General features: G+C 44.6%; 1 protein-coding gene across 12 annotated transcripts in view; it reads right to left on the bottom strand.

Moving 5' to 3' along the window:
- KALRN (kalirin RhoGEF kinase) overlaps window positions 1-18816 on the bottom strand; it is a 1598314-nt gene that overhangs the window by 314896 nt on the left and 1264602 nt on the right. For 2 of the 12 annotated variants that reach the window (XM_078682051.1, XM_078682053.1), the window contains exon 1: window positions 8566-8723. The exons of 9 other annotated variants lie outside the window; for them this stretch is intronic. In XM_078682051.1, coding sequence (XP_078538177.1) covers window positions 8566-8623 — 58 coding nt within the window. In that variant the 5' untranslated portion in view covers window positions 8624-8723. Of the gene's footprint in view, window positions 1-8565; window positions 8741-18816 lie in introns of those variants that run through there. One more of the 12 variants, XM_078682055.1, reaches the window with a different exon arrangement.

Below are 18816 nucleotides of genomic sequence, written 5' to 3'. Positions count from 1 at the left end.
AGCTGACTATCTATGAAGATTGGAAAACATCTGCTACAAACTAAAAGTTATTCATTTTTAGTTACTCTCTTATTTGAGATCAAACAACACCAACAGGAGCTACTGGGACACAATGCTCAAACACTGGCTTTGTCTCCAACTGACATTTTAGAGCAATCTATCACAGAGCACTAAGGCATCTAAAACAGATCATTTAGTACTGGCTCACCGTGCTCCATCATGTATTTACAGTATACAACATTTTACCTTTAAAAGATAAAATATAATAAAAAAAAGAATAATGCAATATTTCTGTGACTACAGAACTGAAAGGTCAAAAAAATTCACAATTGCCCTTTGGCCCAAAACAAATAACTACCCAGAAGACCTTTAAAAATAACGAAGACAATTAAAATGACCTTGTGCAAGCTTACGGCGAAGTCTCTTGCTCAGGCAGCTTTCTGCCCAACTTTTATACACGCATGCATGAGGGAACAGCTAGGGAGGGGGGGGGGGAGCGACGTTTTATACCACAGCACTAGCAGTTTGTCAAGAAGAAAATTTCCTCCCCAATACGCATCGGTGCAGGGCTTCGATGGACTAATTTGTGCTCTAAATTGGAAAGGAAGCCTATTTACAGGGTACATGTTCATCCAAACAGGCACGTTGGAGCAAAAAGAAAAAAAAACGGAACAGCTAACATTAAAGAATCAATAACATATATAAGACAATAGATATGTTTACACCTTTCCTGTAAAATAGTTGAGAACGGATAGATTTGACCCCCAATGGGTATTTATTGCCCAATACAGGTCCAAAATGAATCTCATCCTGCCTCCTACAATAGGCTTCATTATGCCTGGTGCTGAGGACAGTAGCTGGAAATTAAAATTAAGACGCCTACATGATTTATAACGCTGTTTGCAGGCAGCTAGTGGGGATTTTTCCATACCATGGAAGATCTTCTACACTATGCACAGGGCTTTTAAAACAACCCTCTACTTGATTGGAAGCCAATGTAAATCGATTCTAGCCTATGAAACCTGACCGGTTTTTCTCAGTACACATACTTATCTGACTGCCAAATTTGTATCTGTAGAGATATTCGGAAGCATTGCGACAAGCCTGAATAAAGTAGAATACAGCAGTCTAGTCTAGACAAAACAGGTGCTGAACCTACCTGACCATGCCGAGATTTGGGGAGAAACAAACGTTTCTTTTCTTACTGTTTTGAAGTTGAAGGAAACGAGTAGGAGTTTGTTTATGCTTCTTCATAGGAAGCGGTTTATCTCTGGAAAAGACCAGTGACTTGACTTTTTAGGAAGTTGAGGCAGCAGAGTCCAAAGAGCTTGGCCAAATGGAGTTATGCCACCTGGCCAAGTAATTTCCCACCAGCATTAGCTCTGTCTTATCAGCATCAAGCTAAGCTGTTCACAGAGAAAGTGAATCCTGGGTTTAACTTAGGCATTCAACTTTGTTTTCTTTCTCGGAGTCTAATAAACAGTGGCTCAACTACTTCTAGTTCCCACTATCACTGATTTGACATTGATATACACCCAAAAAGAGCAAAACGAATGGCTTTGTTTCGAAATATATCTATATGGGCTGACTCGTTTATTTCATTCTATACACTCCGATGACTTAATTGCGTGCAATATCTTATGCCATAATGCATTTGGGTCAGAGGTGCTCATTTGTCTTGCATACCAGGAAACAGGTTTTGTCACCTGAATGGTGATTCATAAGGGGAAATCACAGTTCTACTAATGAAATAACACAAAATGTTTTTTCACAGTTACATAATGGCAGTCTTCCTTCCCTGACGTCATAACATCCTGTCCTGGTCATCTTTGAATTTTTTTTTTAATGTATAGGGAATTATTCTAGAAGTGACAAAGCATTTTTCAAAAATCCTCCCCCTCAAAAAACATTTTTTTCAAATTATGTTCAGAACATTTAATGATTCGATTTTTTTTTATTATGTTCATTTTGCAAAAAAATCTGAAATTATAAAATTATTGTGTACTTTTAATATAGATCATGTACGTCTTTTAAACATCTCTGCACGCTTTAAAAATATTTCATGCACTTTTTATAGATGCACCCTTGAAAATAATTTGTTCACTTTATAAAAGTATATTGCAAGCACACTAAATTTTAAGGGGCTATTTTAAAGAAATTTATTTTTAAAAAAGTATCCTTGTGCAGCATAGTGAAACTTACAGCACTCGTCTACAAAACAATGTCTAATACTTTTAACGGCGACTTGTACAATTCTAATGGCAATGAGACAAACTTTGGATCAAATTTGATTTCTGTCTTTTTACTCCAGAGAATATGTAAGTTTTTACTCATTTCTGAGAGAATTAAAGGTGTGATGTAAACATATTTTGCTCAAACCAACATTTCACTACAAATTCTGCATAGTTCAACGAAGACATTCTAAATGTGGCATCTTTGCCTTGCAAGAATTTGTCTTTTTGATACTGAATGATTGTTAGATGCAAGGCACGCGTCATACACCAAAGCATTCATGCAAAACTACTGACCATGGAACGGATTGCTAACTCTCTATGCTTATTACACCTCACTTAGGGAATGAGACACAAAAAGACATGGGGCAGAAAGTGCCAATAACTGGCGGCAATGACCCTTTTGATGATAATCAGTAACATCATTAGTACAAGAGTATGACAAAAGTGTCACCCCCTCTTTTCGCTATCTTCTTCTTTCCTTTGTCTGATATCTGTTTTAAGAGCTTCGGTGAGGGGTTCAGCTGCCGTAAGGAACTTGATTGGCTGCCCTGTTCTTTAAATTCCAATGAATTTGCTTGTCAATTATTTAAACGTTTCTCCATCTACTGATCAAATGTGGTTGCTTGCTTCCATCGTACATAGCACAGCAGTTTTACCAACAGGTAAACAACTTAAGAAGGGGGTGATTACAACATATCATTTACGTAGCTTATTTCGTCTGACTCGATGGAATATGAGCTCAGTGCAGAACTCACAGTGGGGCTCCAAGCAGCTCCTCTTTATAACTGCACCAGAGTAATCTCCCTTTTTGAGCTGCACAAGTTCTGAGTCATGCGTGCCAGTGACAAAAGGAAACCACAAAATAATAAAATAATAACAGCACCTCCTAGAAGGAAACAAAAATCCCAAGGAGAAAAGAACGAGAGAGGCACATTCCTGGGAGGGTGGGGTGAGAGTTCAGGTTAATCCAGGGTTCTTTCACTCAGTGGCATGCGGGAGGCCCTGGTGGCCGCCACTCAAGGAGTTATTAATTCATACCAGGTTCATCAACATTCCTGCGTGCTTCATATGTGCAAAAAAATAATACAGAAGAGCCGGCAGTTCAATGAGCTCCGGCGCAACACGAACACCGAAACCAGCCGCATTCCCTGCTGCTTTCTTGGCTTATAGGAACTCGAATGAGTTGGTGTCAGCGCTGCAATAATTCCACTATGCAACTTTTTTTCACTTTATCTGAAGAGTGCGCCCAAGTGTCTGAACTCTGTCCCACCGGCTATTAGCACAACACTGTTCCATGAAACGAAGGCATAACTCGAGCGCCTGCTGCCCCAAGTCACTGCCTCTTGTGACCTGTACCCCGATTATGACTTGTACTGCCGGACACCAACTGTACTGAACAACGAATACAGTCGCTGTGTAAGTACGTTTGTATGTATTGGTTACACTTTAATGTATTCCTTTTAGAACTACTAACTGCCCACAATGCGATATTTTTGGAACTACCTTCCACTGCATATTTTTGTTTTTTTTTATGTACATTTTCTTTTTCTTTGGTTCTCTGCAAAGTGCTCCTTTGTGCTCATTAGGTCTGGTCCGTGCCACAGAGAACTGCGAAATGACACAATTCAAATAAATAAAAGAGAGGGACTATCGGGGATGCCCGTCTCTTCACTGGTTGTCTGGTTACTTTTCGTGCTAGCACGGCACGTTTTCAGGGTGTAAGTGAAACAAGGCACCTCTGAACAACTGTAGAACTAGCATGCAAAGTCAATCCAAATGGAGAGTGGCGGGGCCATGGGGACACAGAAACTCCTTTTAAAATTCACTGTCAGTAGTGCTTCTGTTCAACGGACCCAGAGAGATTCAAGAACCTGCAAGGCACGTGCGCCTACTGACAGCAGGTAGGGCACAAAGTGTCAGCCGAGTTGATGGGCGCCTGGCATTAGTAAGACTAAGGTGTGTACACCTTCCAATAGCCCCATCGCACCAGTCCCTCTGGAAGGCAGTGCTTGAGATAAGTGACTGCATGCATCCGAATAACACAAGAGCAAGTCTGCCAAACAATCCAACACATGCAACTCTTCCAAGAAATGTTCTTTATCAAAAATGATTGGTCTGGCCCTTGTGGCTTCTTCTCCATCTCTGTGGGTGGAAATTCTTCTTTGTTGCACTTAGTTTATGGTCCGTGCTGATTCAGGACTTGTATTTGGTAAACATTCTAGTTGACAGTACAACATAATATCAGAGGATGTGCCACCCCAATGCTCTGAAATGCAACAGTCAAAGGTGCAAGGAAAAGACCCATCTGAGGACCAGTCATGATTTGCGTCTGGCATTCCCCTATAGGAGTAGGCCAGTGGGGACAATAGATTTCAAACCGCGCTGAGGATTTGATGTTGGTTGGCTCGCTATGAGAAATTTAAAAAGCAGGAGGTAGTGAACAGCAACTGGACCAAGATGGAGGCCGAGTGTAAACCAGATTTGGACAAGTTCAACGGACTGTAGGGTCATTACACAAAGTGGCCCAATGAAAACTACTTCAGCATTGCAAGGGATTGTGTCACTGAAACCAGGCTCACAGGACCTAATCCAGGTAAGTTTAGCACAGTTATTTATGTTGCAGTTTTTTTCTCCAGAGATGGGTAAAGTGAGCACCATGTCCTCTGAAACATTATTACCGATTAAGTCTGGCAAGCAGAAAGTGGTTTGGGAGGTACTAAAAACAAGGACATTTGGAAAAAGGAAAGGATTTAAAAAAAAGAAAGTAAAAACGTGTTCTTGGTCCAATGTGCAATGCTACCCAGGGACAGGAAAAATGACAAATTGCTGGCCTTTTTAGAGAGAAAATTGGTGCCAGTTTGGGGCGAAAGGAAGGATATAATTAACGCACTCTGATCGGTTTAATAAGATCCATGCTCATTGGAAGTGTGTGCTCTACTGAAAGGAGAAAAACCAAAATATGAAGGGTGGAGTACTTGAATTAATGTCATCCATTGCAAATTACAGTAAAGTTACAAACCGGACATGTGCACATTTGCCTCGGACTTGCTCCATTAGAGACGGTTTGTCTTTAACAGCCAGATCAGGTCCCCTCTGAACAGGGACACAAGCAAACCCTGATGGGTTTCAGCCTACCTGGACCTCATCAGCGAACTGCGCCTCGGGTCTTATGGTATAGTCAGTACAGGGACCCATTTGGTCACAAACATCGCACTTAGGACATCAAAATGATAAAACAAGAAAATGGGTTGTCTGTTTGGGGATGTGCAGGGGACAAAAAAAAAAGGACTGAAATGGGGCCAAGAGAAATGAACCCAAATAAAGTATCTACAGCAACAATGTACCCCTCTGCCAGCCGTCATTGTGTATAATCGCCAGTGCAATGACACTATAACGTACCACTGGTGGCAAAAATACCTCCAGTGGAGCATACAGTTCCATGCTACTGGTAGGATGTCAGCATCTAAACAAATACCAATTTCCAGAAACGATGCACAGTTGAGGCGATACAGTGTCAGTTGCAAAAAAAAGTTTTGACATTCGTGTCGGTACTTGGTGTAAGCATCCCAATTACACTTCAAGAATAGCGGCAGTTTCTGCTCCTTCACAGATTTTATTTTGGGTGCTAATCCCCTTTAGTTGTTGGTTTACTTCTTTGCTTTAATAGGGGTTTCCAGGGCCACAGCTATTTCCGCTTCCAAAGCAGGCATTTTACCGCTGGAGGCAATTCACAAACATTCATGTTACCTTGCTGTTCTCTAAGGAGGTTAACTCAGGAGTGAACTCTAGAACCCAGTTCTGAAGCATACTTTCCTAACTCATTGTGTGAGCCTGAGCACCTACACCCAACAAAAGCTTCGAGTACCTTGGGTACTGGTGCCTTGAAGCACTGCACTAATTATGGAAACGCCCTGCACGTCTAGAGATCTTGGGTCGAACTGCACAAGGGTTTTGCAGCAGGCAGCGCGCCAGATTCAGAGAGATGGGACCACTGGAAGATGCAGTGTGGCAACTGGAAAGTTAAGAGCACAAAATGAATGACCAATGCGGACACCTGGAAGAGGGCAAGCAAGAGGAGCGGGATCCCGGACAGCAGGTGCCCCTCCGGCGGACATTGCGCCCCTCGCTGCACACCCCGGACACTGCGCCCTCGGCTTCTGGCCCCTTTATGATTCAGCGTCGCCTGGACGATCAGAGTGAAATACTTTTTTACACAGCGAGAAGTTAATGCCCAAGTCGTTATGGCAAAAACTAGAAGTGAAATTAAAATCAGAAATAAACATGAGGAAAAGGAAGACAATAAAGGTAAAGGTAATGCCCAAGAAGGGTATAAGGCGCATGGATGAATCCGAGAGCAGCAGATGCCAGAGGGTGAAAACTGCACAGACTACTATAAACACTACTAAAAGCAATAATAGCAAGCTTGAACCGTGCGGGCCCTGCAGCGCCGGCGGAACCGGAGAGGAGGCTGCAGCGATGGGACAGTTGCAAAGACCAAGTAGGCCAAGACTGGCCGGGCCAACAGACCCCACGACAGCCAGAGAGGGCTTTTTGGTCATCAGCATTAAGGATTCCGGGTGACACCTAGAGTGTCACCCTACAGGTTCAAGCAGGACTGACTGAGTGCCCCTCCCGTGACAAGGGCCGGTCACTATCATGGACCAGGCGGCCATGTTGTTGGTTCCCGATGATGCACGGGTCTCCCTCGTGTGACACGGTCCATTGTTGGCTCTTGCTGCATGAGGGGGCATGTCTGACACCATTGGCCGGTCTTCTGCTCCGCGCTCCGGAGCGCTGAACCCTCCCCTGGCATCCGTCGAGGCCACTGACATCCCTGCATGTGAATGACATCCCTGCATGTGAATGACATTTCTGAGCCCTCGGGCCCCACATGGTGGTCTTACAGCGAGCCAGGGATTAGCATGCGGAGTGCTACCCCCCTTTTGTGCTCCCCTTTGCTCCCTGTAAGGAGGAGCAGGGGGCAGCAGCTCCATTCACGCACAATAACACTTTTGTTTCAGTGATTTACAGTATGTGAAAGTCACAGCTGCACGCATCTGCCTGAGCGTATAACCCGTGACGACTGCCCCGTGCTAGTGGTAGAACGCACAATACAAATGGAAATAACATGAAACATCACAAAACATTAAATACTGATGAATGCCCCATGATTCCATGCTACCCAACAGTACAAATATGATCCATTGACAACACAAACCTGGCTTCTATTCGCCTCAACAGCAGGTGTTTACTACCAATCTCACAACAATTTAGAAACCTCGGAAAGTTGATGTGCTGCTGCTTAAAGCGGACCTGTTGGTGTCGAGTCTGGCGGCCCACAGCCCGGCCTCTACACCCACTGAGCTGCCTTACAAGCATTGTCATGGGGTCACTTAAGTTCCATTGCCATCGAGATGGCTTTATATTCTACTTACATATTTTGCCAGTTACACATCCACAACCCAGTGAATATACATTCGTCAGGTCAGGATTAGTCAGCATTGACTTGGCTATAACCATGTTTTAAGTTTCTGCATGTCACTACCACTCCCAGCATGGAGCAGATCTCCAGACACCAGGACTAACCAAGACGAACAAAGCCGCAAAACGTACTTTTGCACACTTTCAACCCAGAACTTGGGGTTTTAGAGTACTATCGAACAACGGACAAACTCACGCCCACACCTCGTGGTTCGGATTTTGCCGTTTGAAATCAAGATTTCGGTACCCCACTCTGAGACTGAAACCAGCTCCACTCACTCCCCCATTCCACCAGTGGAGCAGGAAAAATGCGCTCGTCCCTAATACGAGTACGGAAATGTAACCCCTTTCTATTAAAAATACATACAATGCGCAGTGGGCCCCTCGCGCCCCCGGTTCCACTGCACCTGCTACAGTATCGATACTACGCCCTGCACGAGTCCACCTGCTCAGGTATCCGCGGGCGTGCACACAAACAGCTCCCGGGCCCGGAAGGGTGGCCTGACAGTCTCAAACACATTTCACTGCACTCCGACACACCTTTAGGGAGCAGATCTATTTCGAGTTCATTTAAAGTGCAGAGGCCACCGGTAACAGCTCCGCCCCCCTACTCACACAAACACCTCAGGTAAGTGGCCACTCTGTATCTAGAGTCCGTGGTTCAATCGCGGCTTTCCACTTGACCACAATGGTTGATCCTGGGAATACCATGCTGCCCTCTCATGCGCTCAGCTTCTTGGGTGGCTGTGAGCGAGAGACCCGCGGGCCCCTAGAAACAAGCAGAGTGCAGGCGGCGTCCTCGGGTACACATGCGTTACAGTCATTCGGGAGCGTGGGCGGCGGCACTCACCTCTGCAGCGGCGGCAGCACGTCGAGAAGAAGCACCTGCAACAAGAAGCACTTTTCATCCTGCCCTCCCCGCTCTCATGGCCGGGGCCCGAGGCAGGAGCGTGCGGAGAGCGGCCCGAGCAGCGACTTGAACCAGCGGCGGCCTCTGCAGCGCCTCTAGAGCCGAGCCGCCGAGGGGGGCGGGGCCACGAAGGGGCAGGGCTACGAGGGGCGGGGCCGAGCGCCTCCGGGCATGCCAGGATCCCGCCCGGAATCCACCTTGCTAACGCCACTCACATGTTGTGTAATTTTATGAAGGGGCGAACGCTGCACAAGCAGTTTCTGTCCACCACGGAGAGTTTCGTTAATGAATGATCCCGGACGGGGCATAGGGCCTTAATTGTGTGAAACTGCTGCCCACACAACAAATCGCTTTTTTTTTTTTAATATCACTCACTCGCAGGGGCGCAACTAGGTCTTCATTTCGGTGGGGGGGGTTAACATGGCAAAAGAAGGGGCGTGGCTAATGTTAATCAATGGGGCGGAGCTAAAATGCCAGATAATCAGGATCGGTTAATGCCCCCTCACACCTTAAAACCCATACCGCCCTGAACTCTAAAATTACCCCCGGGACCCCAAAATCCATACCCATCCTGATCCCTAAAATTACCCCCCCCTGACACCCCAAAACCCATACTCACCCCACACCCTAAAATTACCCCCTGGCACCCCAAAACCCATTACCACCCTGAACCCTAAAATCACCCCCCTGGAGCCCCAAAGCCCATACCCGCCCTGAACCCTTAAATTACCCCTGGCACCCCAAAACCCATACCCACCCTGAACCCTAAAATTACCCCTGGCACCCCAAAACCCATACCCGCAGTGATCCCTAAAATTACACCCTTGCCCCCCAAAACCCATACTCACCCTGAATCTTAAAATTACCCCTGACACACCAAAACACATACCCACGCTGAACCCTAACAATAACCCCCTCACACCCTAAAACGCATACCCGCCCTGAACCCTAAAATTACCCCGGCACCCCAAAACCCATACCCACCCTACACCCTAAAATTACCCCCTGGCACCCCAAAACCCATTACCACCCTGAACCTTAAATTACCCCTGGCACCCCAGAAACCATACCCATGCTGAACCATAAATGTCCTCATTGCCCTCCAAAACCCATACCCACCCTGAACCTTAAAATTACCCCAGGCACCCCAAAACCCATACCCATGCAGAACCATAAATTCCCCTCTGGCACCCCATAACCACCCTGAACCCTAAAATAGCCCCCTAACATCCCAAAACCCACACCTGCCCTAAACCCTAAAATTACCACTGGCACTATAAAACACATACCCACGCTGAACCCTAAAATTAATTCCATGGCACCCCAAAACCTACACCCACCCTGAACCCTAAAAGTGTCCCCCCCACCCCTGGCACCCCAAAACCCATACCCACCCCACACCCTAAAATTACCCTCTGGCACCCCAAAACCCATACCCATGCTGAACCATAAATTCCCCCGGCACCCCATAACCCATACCCACCCTGAACCCTAAAATTGCCCGCTGACACCCCAAAACCCACACCTTCCCTGAACCCTAAAATTACCCCCTGGCACACCAAAACACATACCCACGCTGAACCCTAAAATGACCCCTGGCACCCCAAAACCCATACCCACCCTAAACCCTAAAATTGCCCCCTGGAACCCCAAAACCCATACCCGCTCAGAACCCTAAAATTAAACCCTGGCACCCCAATTTGTAACCCACCATGAACCATAAAATTACTCACTGGCTCCCTAAAACCCACACCCACTCTGAACTCTAAAGTTACCCACTAGCACCCCCAAAAGGTAATGATGTGCTGAAAAATGCATTAAAGTTACTGGAACTTACATAAAAAAACTTCTGACTGCTCCTCTGATACTATACTGTGGAGTCGGGCTGATCAGCAGCACTGCGTCCTGGCATCCAGCCCCTCGAAGGTCTCAGAGTAGATAGGTCTCCTGGATTCTCCTTGCCTGGGTCCCCTCTTCTTCTTCGCTGCTGCCCTTGGGAGCGAAAATAGAAAGATCCATGGCCCTGTTCACCATTTATCTGGTGAGCAGTGCGGTGGATGTGAATTCCATCCAAGTGCACAGACAGCAGGGTGAAAGGGATGGCAGTGCAGGTGATGCTTTTCCTTTGAAAATTAATTTCTGCTGGTGTCTTAGCCCAGGGTTTGCTGTCTGTGCACTTGTATGGAATACACATCCTTACAAGTGCACAGACAGCACACCCTGGGCTATGACGCCAGCAGAAATTCCCATACAAAAGAAAAGCGTCACCTGCACTGGCCATGCCTTCCTCCCTGCTGTGCACTTCACACCCCATGCTTATAACCCATCAAGTGCTTAGGTGAATCCCTGCCTTCAGGCAAGGATTTCACCTCTGCGCCACTCTAAAGGAAAACAAGAGGTCAGGGCAGGGGGGTTCACTCGAGGAAACTGTTCAGAGGCTGTCTGTCTGCTCGGGCTGCTGGGCCTCTCAGAATGCATAATAAAAATCACATTCTCGGCTCCGATGCGCAGCGTTAGTTAATGATTTCAGTGCGTGTCATCTTAGCCCGGGCAGAGGAGGCGACGGGGGGGGGCTGAAGCCCGGTGAGCCCAATGGGTGTTGCGCGCCTGCTCACTCGTTTGTTTTGCGAACAGCCGTTTATTTAAAGCAATATTTAGAACTATAAATGAGGACATCGCATGATCAATCACAAATTAGCGACAACCCATTTATTCTGCCCATTTTTCTCGTCGTGGATCTCGGTTTTGCTACTGTGCATTGGTAGTTTTTCAATTTTGGTTAGGCGTCGTTCGTTAAGTGCAACGTTTCCTGTGCGGATCTGCCTCTGTTGTCTGAGTAGTGTGCTTTGCTCGGGTCTTTGTGTTGTTGCGGTTAGAATCCCAAAGGATGGCAGCATTTGGGCGAGCCGAGTCTTTCGGGTCAGCCTGCGTCGTTGTCTTTTTTTGGTCGAGGTCGCGTAAAGTTCGAGTCCAGGTAGTCGTGCTGGTGCGCGTTGCGTTTCTTTGAGAGGGCACGTTAGACGTCGCGTCTATCACTTTCGGTCAAGTTTGCACACACGACTCTGGGCTTTTACATCTCAGGCTCTGGGTATTTTCGGATTGGCTCATGTCGCCCTATGTTAATGGTTGCCTGCATTTTCACCAAGGGATCAATGACTTCATTTCTAGTATATGTTGGGATCGATTTTGGGCGCGGAGTCGCAGTGTTATGATCCCCCTCGGGGTATCCAACGTTAGTTTCTGCAGTTTGGCTAGAGATCTTCTTATTATGGGGGTGGTAGTAGAAGGGAGTTATTAACCCCTAAGGATGTCGGCAATTCACGGATGTTGGTAGGGAAGGGAGTTTTGTAGGCAGAGGTCATTACTGAAACTCCTGATCTGTGGGAACTGTGTCTAGGTAGTGCTTCATTGGACTAAAAAAAAAACAACAACCCCATGAGCTCTCCGGTCCAAACTTTTCAAGTTTTTCTTACTTGCCTACCGTCAAACAACAAAGCTGTTTTGTTTTTATTCTACCTCAGTAGCGAGCATCACCGCGGCTGCTGGAAGTTCATCGGAGGACTTGTCTTCGTGTATTAGATACCAGATACTAGTTATTCAAACTCTTGGGTTAGTTCTTAATACCCCAACACATTTACCACACCGTAAATCGACTGCAGAAGCAAAGTGTCACCTAAACCTTCTATCTGGCAAGAACACGCCTACGGAGGGTAGTCTATCAATGAGAAGACCATACAGATTGGATCCGAACCCGATTATTGATGTTAGATTAATATATTAACTATACCACAGGCTTAACAGAAGTGCCTAGGTACCCAGAATCTCCGTCCTGAAGAGACCCCGTAACCATAGAGGGTCGAAACGTGGTCAACTTGTGATAGAGGATAGTCCAAGAAAGACTAGAACAATCTCTAGTACCTATGAATTACTCTGAAACCGTTATGGACATTCTTTCTGCCCCAATAACCAACTTCCCCCTTTAAGAATTGTCACTGTAGTTATATTCACTGTTTTGGTTATGTCACTCCACTAGGGTCACATAAGTAATTTTCATTAAGTAAGTGTAAGTAGTGTCAATACACAGTATACATTTACGATATTTTTTCTAAACTACAATTGAAAATAAAAGCCCTTACTTCAGCTGAAGTGAGTGTTGCATGATAACTGTTTTGTGAGGCTATTTTTTCTCTACTCATATTTGTTCTTTGAAGTCAATTACCGAGTATATCTTAAAATAAAAATAAATGTAATACATATTGCTTAAATCAATACAAGACAGTAAAACCATGTCAAAATGTAAATGATTCTTTGATCTAAATGAGTTCCTTGTGAACAATTGTAAATTGGCGGTTAGCTATACCCAGTTCACAGGGGCGTGTGGGTTGCTTTTTTTTGTTGAATTGATTCTACCTCAAGCTTTATTTCACCACCCTACAATCCGCCAGGCTTTTTCTCTCATCCATGCATGATTATGTTTCATTCCCGTTTTTACACTTTGTTACTGTTTCTGATCTTTCTCTTCCACCTTCTTAACACATTTTCTGACTTTCTCCCTCTTGCTCTGGATCAAAGTGGGAGTATGAAAAAATATGTCTCAGGCCCAAGAAAAAAAGTTCCAGCGCCAACCACCTGCAACCACAGGTCCAAACTCAGAACTGTGTCTAGGTTGTCGTGGAAGTGCTCTTGGATGGTTGTGCTCCTCCATTATTACCCTGATGCTCTTGAAAGCAAACTTGTGTTTGTGCTTTTGAGTAAGATCTATTTCATATTGGGCCTGGGAATCTTCCTTCTTGATCGGGCTGTATTAGTGCCAATATTTTCAATATTGTAAGTTAATGCCTGTGTGTGTTTGACTAAAACTTGTGTGTGTTAAACTGTGTGGGCCAGGTTGATGGGAAGATGGAGAATATGTATGTGATGATCTCATAGGCGATTTTATAGACTCTGGCCTTTTTTGGTTGTGGCTTTCTGGTGTCAGCGATTTCTTCCTCCTGTGTGGTGGTGCTAGGAGTAATTACCCTCTCAGGTAGTAAGTAGGTCATAGATATTGTTAGGTTTGAGAGTATGGTCATGGTTTTCCCATTGATGTTTCACCTCTGGGGATTTACTGTGCTTTAGTGGTGAGGTTCTTGTGTATGCTTGCTTTTGCTCCTCCATGGATTATAGTCAGGGCACAAGTCCTAAAAAAAGAAGTGGGGGGACGCTGTCACCGGAAGTGACGTCACGAAAGGTGGCTTGCACCATCGAGATCATTGCCTCCCTTCGCTCTCCCTTTAGATGCGATTGCATCTTAGAGGCCAGCTCTGGGAGTGTCATACGGTCTTGGCTTTAAACTTACACGTCATGCGTCAGTGGGGATTTTCTTACACATGCAGGGCTCGATCTCGTCCGAGAGAGGCCAAAGAGAAAGTCCAGCTATTTGGCAGGGGGGACGGTGTCCCCCGGTAAAATAAGTGGGGGGACGCCGTCCACCCGCGTGGTACCCCGACTCGAGCCCTGATTATAGTTCAGATGATCTACTGCTGGTCTCATTAAGTAAGTTCTAGAGATGGTTTCTTTTCATCTCATATGTTGGTGCTTCCTAATTGGTGTGGTTTAGTCCTAGGCTTTAGTCCAGATTCGTTGATGTCCGGTTATCTGTTTTGCTAAATTTACGCTTTCAGGTTTAGAGGATGCACTTGTGTTCCCAGTAAACCTCAGGTGATGTTGGTGAGTGAGATAATTAGTACTTCCGGCAGGTGCCATTGGGTTCAGCAGGTTTCAGTGAGAGGTTTCTGGATTAGAAGAACTGACCTCACAGTGTTGAACTAACACACTTGCACACTGCCCGATTGTAAGCAGAGTTACACATCTTCCACTGCTGTTCGCTTTCAGGAAAAAAACCTCAGGCTAGGCCTTACAATATGACCTCATATACCTCTTTATAACCTCTGGAGTGAAGCAGCTGACCTCATCAAGAGATTGTCGTCACTGGGCCCTTATCTTCAGGAGCCCAACCTTTCCATATAAGGGGTGGAATTTTCTCCAAATATTGCAACTTACGCAGTAAAAAACTGCAGATGTACATTCATCAACACAGGTGAAGATTTTCCGCTTGGCACTCCCAGCGATACCACAGACATCTCAAGGTTTGTTCTTATTTTCTAAGGTGACTGCAGAGGCTGCAAGAGATGGGCGCACACACTGAGGTGGGGCAGGCTATGTCTCACTGTCCTTAACTGGGCCTTGATTTAAACCTCGCTTTCATTATGGAATGAAGGAAACAAAGACACACAAATCAAACCTACTGAAGGAACCATCAAATATGTCGAAAACAGCAATATTGGCAACCATTTTTCTCCACTAAATTGTTCTCATGACTTAGAAAGCACAAAGCTTTAGCCCCAGTGCAGGCAGCTTGTGCATGTACACTCGCAAGATCTGGGTATACAGCTTAGGAGTGGTTCCCTTGTGAGAATCTCAAGAAGTGGATAAGTGCTCTTAGGAATTTATAGCGATGCTCCCGGACAAAAAAATAACCCAATATGATGATAATTGTAACATGTTCCTTGCTATCTTAAATTAAACTTAACTACTTTTTAACTATTTAGTTTGCATACAATCGGTCCATATATAAACACTGAATACTTAAGTAAAGCACTCCACCGCCCCTTTATGCAATTAGTCACGTTAGTTTAGTTGCACAGCTTATCATGGAGAATTTTTCACTGATATAGTGCCTCAGCTAGAAGTGTTTTTTTGTTGTTTATATTTTTCCCTATTCAAGAGTACTTCTGGTGGAAATTTTCTACTGCTGTTTGTCTTTTCTTCTAAAACTTCCTCAAGTTCAGTAAGATTGCAAATAAAAAAAAATCGAAATTCGATAATGATCTCTGCAGTTTCACAGAGCCTCAATATGCACCACCTGGTCCCCCCTTGAGCTTCTCATTTGTGGCTTCCTTTGCCCCTCTGAATTTGCACATCACCTTGATCTTCCTCACACAAGCATTTTCTTGACCGTACACATATAGTACTCACATTATCCTCCAGTCCATAGGTATGTCCACCCGCTCCCATGCCAAGTCTACTTGGAGTTCTGCATTTGCGCTTCGCCATGGACATCTCCATAAATGCACTGGTAAGATAAGATGGTACTAGAGACAAAAATAGCCAACGGAACCCTTTCAGCTGTTTTCCTTTGATTTAATACTTACAAAGCGAGCACTGTTACTAAGAGGGTTCCTGTCACTAAGAATCAGCAGAGGACATGAACAACGAAGCCTAGCAAATTGGATGAGTCTTAAGCATGTTCCTAAAAAGAAGGAAATTCGATATTTGCTTCAACTACCAGGAAAGGTAATTAATTTGTGAAGCAGCTGGCAATTAATGGACACAGACAAAGACATGGCTGTTTAAATATGTGAATTCAGATTCAAAGGCATAGCTTGAGGTTTGGTACAAATGCTATGCCAGATCTCATAGAAAAAAGTGAAATATTTCTACTGAAGGCATTTCTACTTCATTTCACAGTTCTTCAGGTAATAACTAGGCCTGGGTAAAATTTAAATTACGTCACATAATTTAGGAATTTCAAGCTAGACAAAGTTCCTGAAATTATGCCATTTTGCGTAACTGTGCACTACTCACGGTACAAATTTACCACAAACTTACAAGAACAGTTGAGCGCAGTGCTTTTGTTAAATACACCCCTTACGCAATGGAACTTCATGTACTACAAAATGTCTGAAATTACACCACTTCATGTAACTACGCACCATTCACTGTAAAAATTCACAATGAACTCAAGGGGACAATCGAACGGAACTGGTTGTTGTTTTCAGTGCTTTTGGTAACGCGTCTTTGCACCACAAATTGACGCAGGGACACATTTCACGCTAAAATATAGCGTGAAATTACAGATTTGCGTTAGGCATAATAAGCAAATTTTGTACACCCGTAATAATAATAAGATTAATATTACCACATGATTGAAATGACATTCCTTGAGTAACTAGCACTTATCAGATGAATGTGGCAATGGGATGTCCATTTGTTAAGGCTACATTATTGGACTTGCAGAGGAGTCAGACTTTTACACTCAGTTCACAGAAACTCTCAAAGAGTGGAGATGCTGCTTGAAAAATCCGTTTACAGTTCTGTCCCAGATGTACAGGAGGCCTCAGTAAAGGGACTCTACAACCAAAAGGCATCTCAAAAAGGCCTTTTGTCTGAATGAGAGGGACGTCTGTCCCTTGAGCAGACTTCCTTCACTCTGCGCCTCCATCGTTATCCCTCCGCCATCTTGCCCCCCTCCTCCCTGCATCAATGATATTCCCCCTTAGGCTGGATAACTCCAGTTTGATGAAGGAAAAAAACACAGGCAAGAGCAGGCCGCAGTGAGCTCTTCCTTGTGGCCCGACGAGCAGTCTGAAAGGAAGCCTTGTTTTAATGGAGCGCAGCGATGCAAAGTTTCCCAGGATATGAGAAATGGCAGTGAGCTTTGCATTTATACTGCGCTAACCGGAAGTGCCCTCACTGCAGAAGACACTATTGTTTCTACCGAAATTAGTGCATGCTCATGAAAATGGGTACAGTAAGATATGGAAACCAGTTATTAATTTTTCTTATTGTGGAAGACCATTTCCCGGGTCTGCTCCTGCCATCTGACCCAAGGCTCTGGGGCTGTATAAGTCCCATTTATAACTCCCAAACTTACCCTCTCTTCTGCCTGTTTAGTTACAAGGACACATTTGCCACATGACACTCACTTCTGACCACAGCGCAGAAGTGGCTGCTTTCAGACTAGCAGCAATAGCCATCTTTCCCAACTCTGATTCGGTCACCCACTTCACTTGTGGTGTCTATGGTTCAAAGTGTCTCTTGTATGGTGTTGACCGGTAGCTGCCTCGGAGACGCTATCTGGGAATATTTTTGAGGCTGTCAGGAAAGTATTGCAAAGAAGTGGCCTCGGAGATCAGGACACAGAGACGACCATCACACGGTTTGGAAAGGCCAGTAAGTCTCTGCCAATCAGGTCACTGAAGCCTTCTCTCCTCTCAAAGAGGCAGAATATCTAAGACACTTCTCTATTTTGATAATAGCCCAATCAAGGCCTTAGGTTAGAGGAGGAAGATGAAGCGAACAAGGAGACCTGCAGGTCTGTAACCCAAGGAGGAGGCATTGAAGGGTGTGTAAAAGGAGAAACAAATCTGCTGGTATATTTGCTATTTTTCCATCCTGACAGCTTCTCAAAATGATCCCTTGAAGACATTCAGACTCTGAGCTCTGCCCTCGGCATAAATTAAGCAGCATAGTTGGTTCTGACGTCGGACCACTGTAGAGGTTACCCACTGCCTGAATGCCACTAGGAGAACTGGGTGTAAAGAGCTTCCCTTTCCAGCCTAGAGGTACATTGCAGGTCGAGTCTAAAGAACCGAATAAACCCCAAGTTTGAATGTTGAAGTTTTGCTGATTCTTTTTTTGTTACAATATTGAGGTGAGCAACCCAATCTACCCTTGCGGGTTCGGGCAATACTTGTTATACAAGGAAAATGGACCAGCAAGGGACTTTATTCAAGTGTTATTTATCAGCGCGCTAGGACTCTGTTGTAATGAATCTGAGTACCTAATTGAGATTAATCGGTCGCTGTACTAAATTAATAACTTCAGATCATAATCAATACATACAATGTTACCACACTAACAAAGTAAATAATGCAAAAACCAGGGTTTTATGTTGTCTGAATATTATTATTTTTTCTTTTCAAGACAAAAGGTATAGTTTTTATACAAAAGAAGCAAACAAATTCTTATAAAATAGGGTACATACAAAAAATGTCATCAAATATACACAGTACAGATTCTTTCTTTGTGTCATAATTTTTTATTGGAGTTCAAAGATAGGCAATTTCATAGGTTACAAAACAATATAACAAATATAAATCAGTATGTGACAAATTATATACACCTGTAATATATTAAGGAAGAGGAAAAAAGGAGGGAAAGGGGAAAAAGGAGAAGGGAAAAAGCTATATATAGGGAGGGAAAGAAAAGAGAATTCGAATTTCAGGAATCGCAAAGAAAGGGGGTCCACACCTGCTGGAATATTTGTTCTTGGTCTTGTATCCTATAAATTACCTTTTCATAGGATGCTGTCTGTATCATCGCAACCATCCAGTCCTCTTTGGAGGGAGGGCTAGGTGATTGCCACAG

The sequence above is a fragment of the Lissotriton helveticus genome, chromosome 3_1 (assembly GCF_964261635.1).
Source record: "Lissotriton helveticus chromosome 3_1, aLisHel1.1, whole genome shotgun sequence".
Taxonomy (NCBI): domain Eukaryota; kingdom Metazoa; phylum Chordata; class Amphibia; order Caudata; family Salamandridae; genus Lissotriton; species Lissotriton helveticus.
The sequence above is the reverse complement of the archived record's forward strand: the minus strand, read 5'-3'. Positions and strand labels throughout refer to the sequence as shown.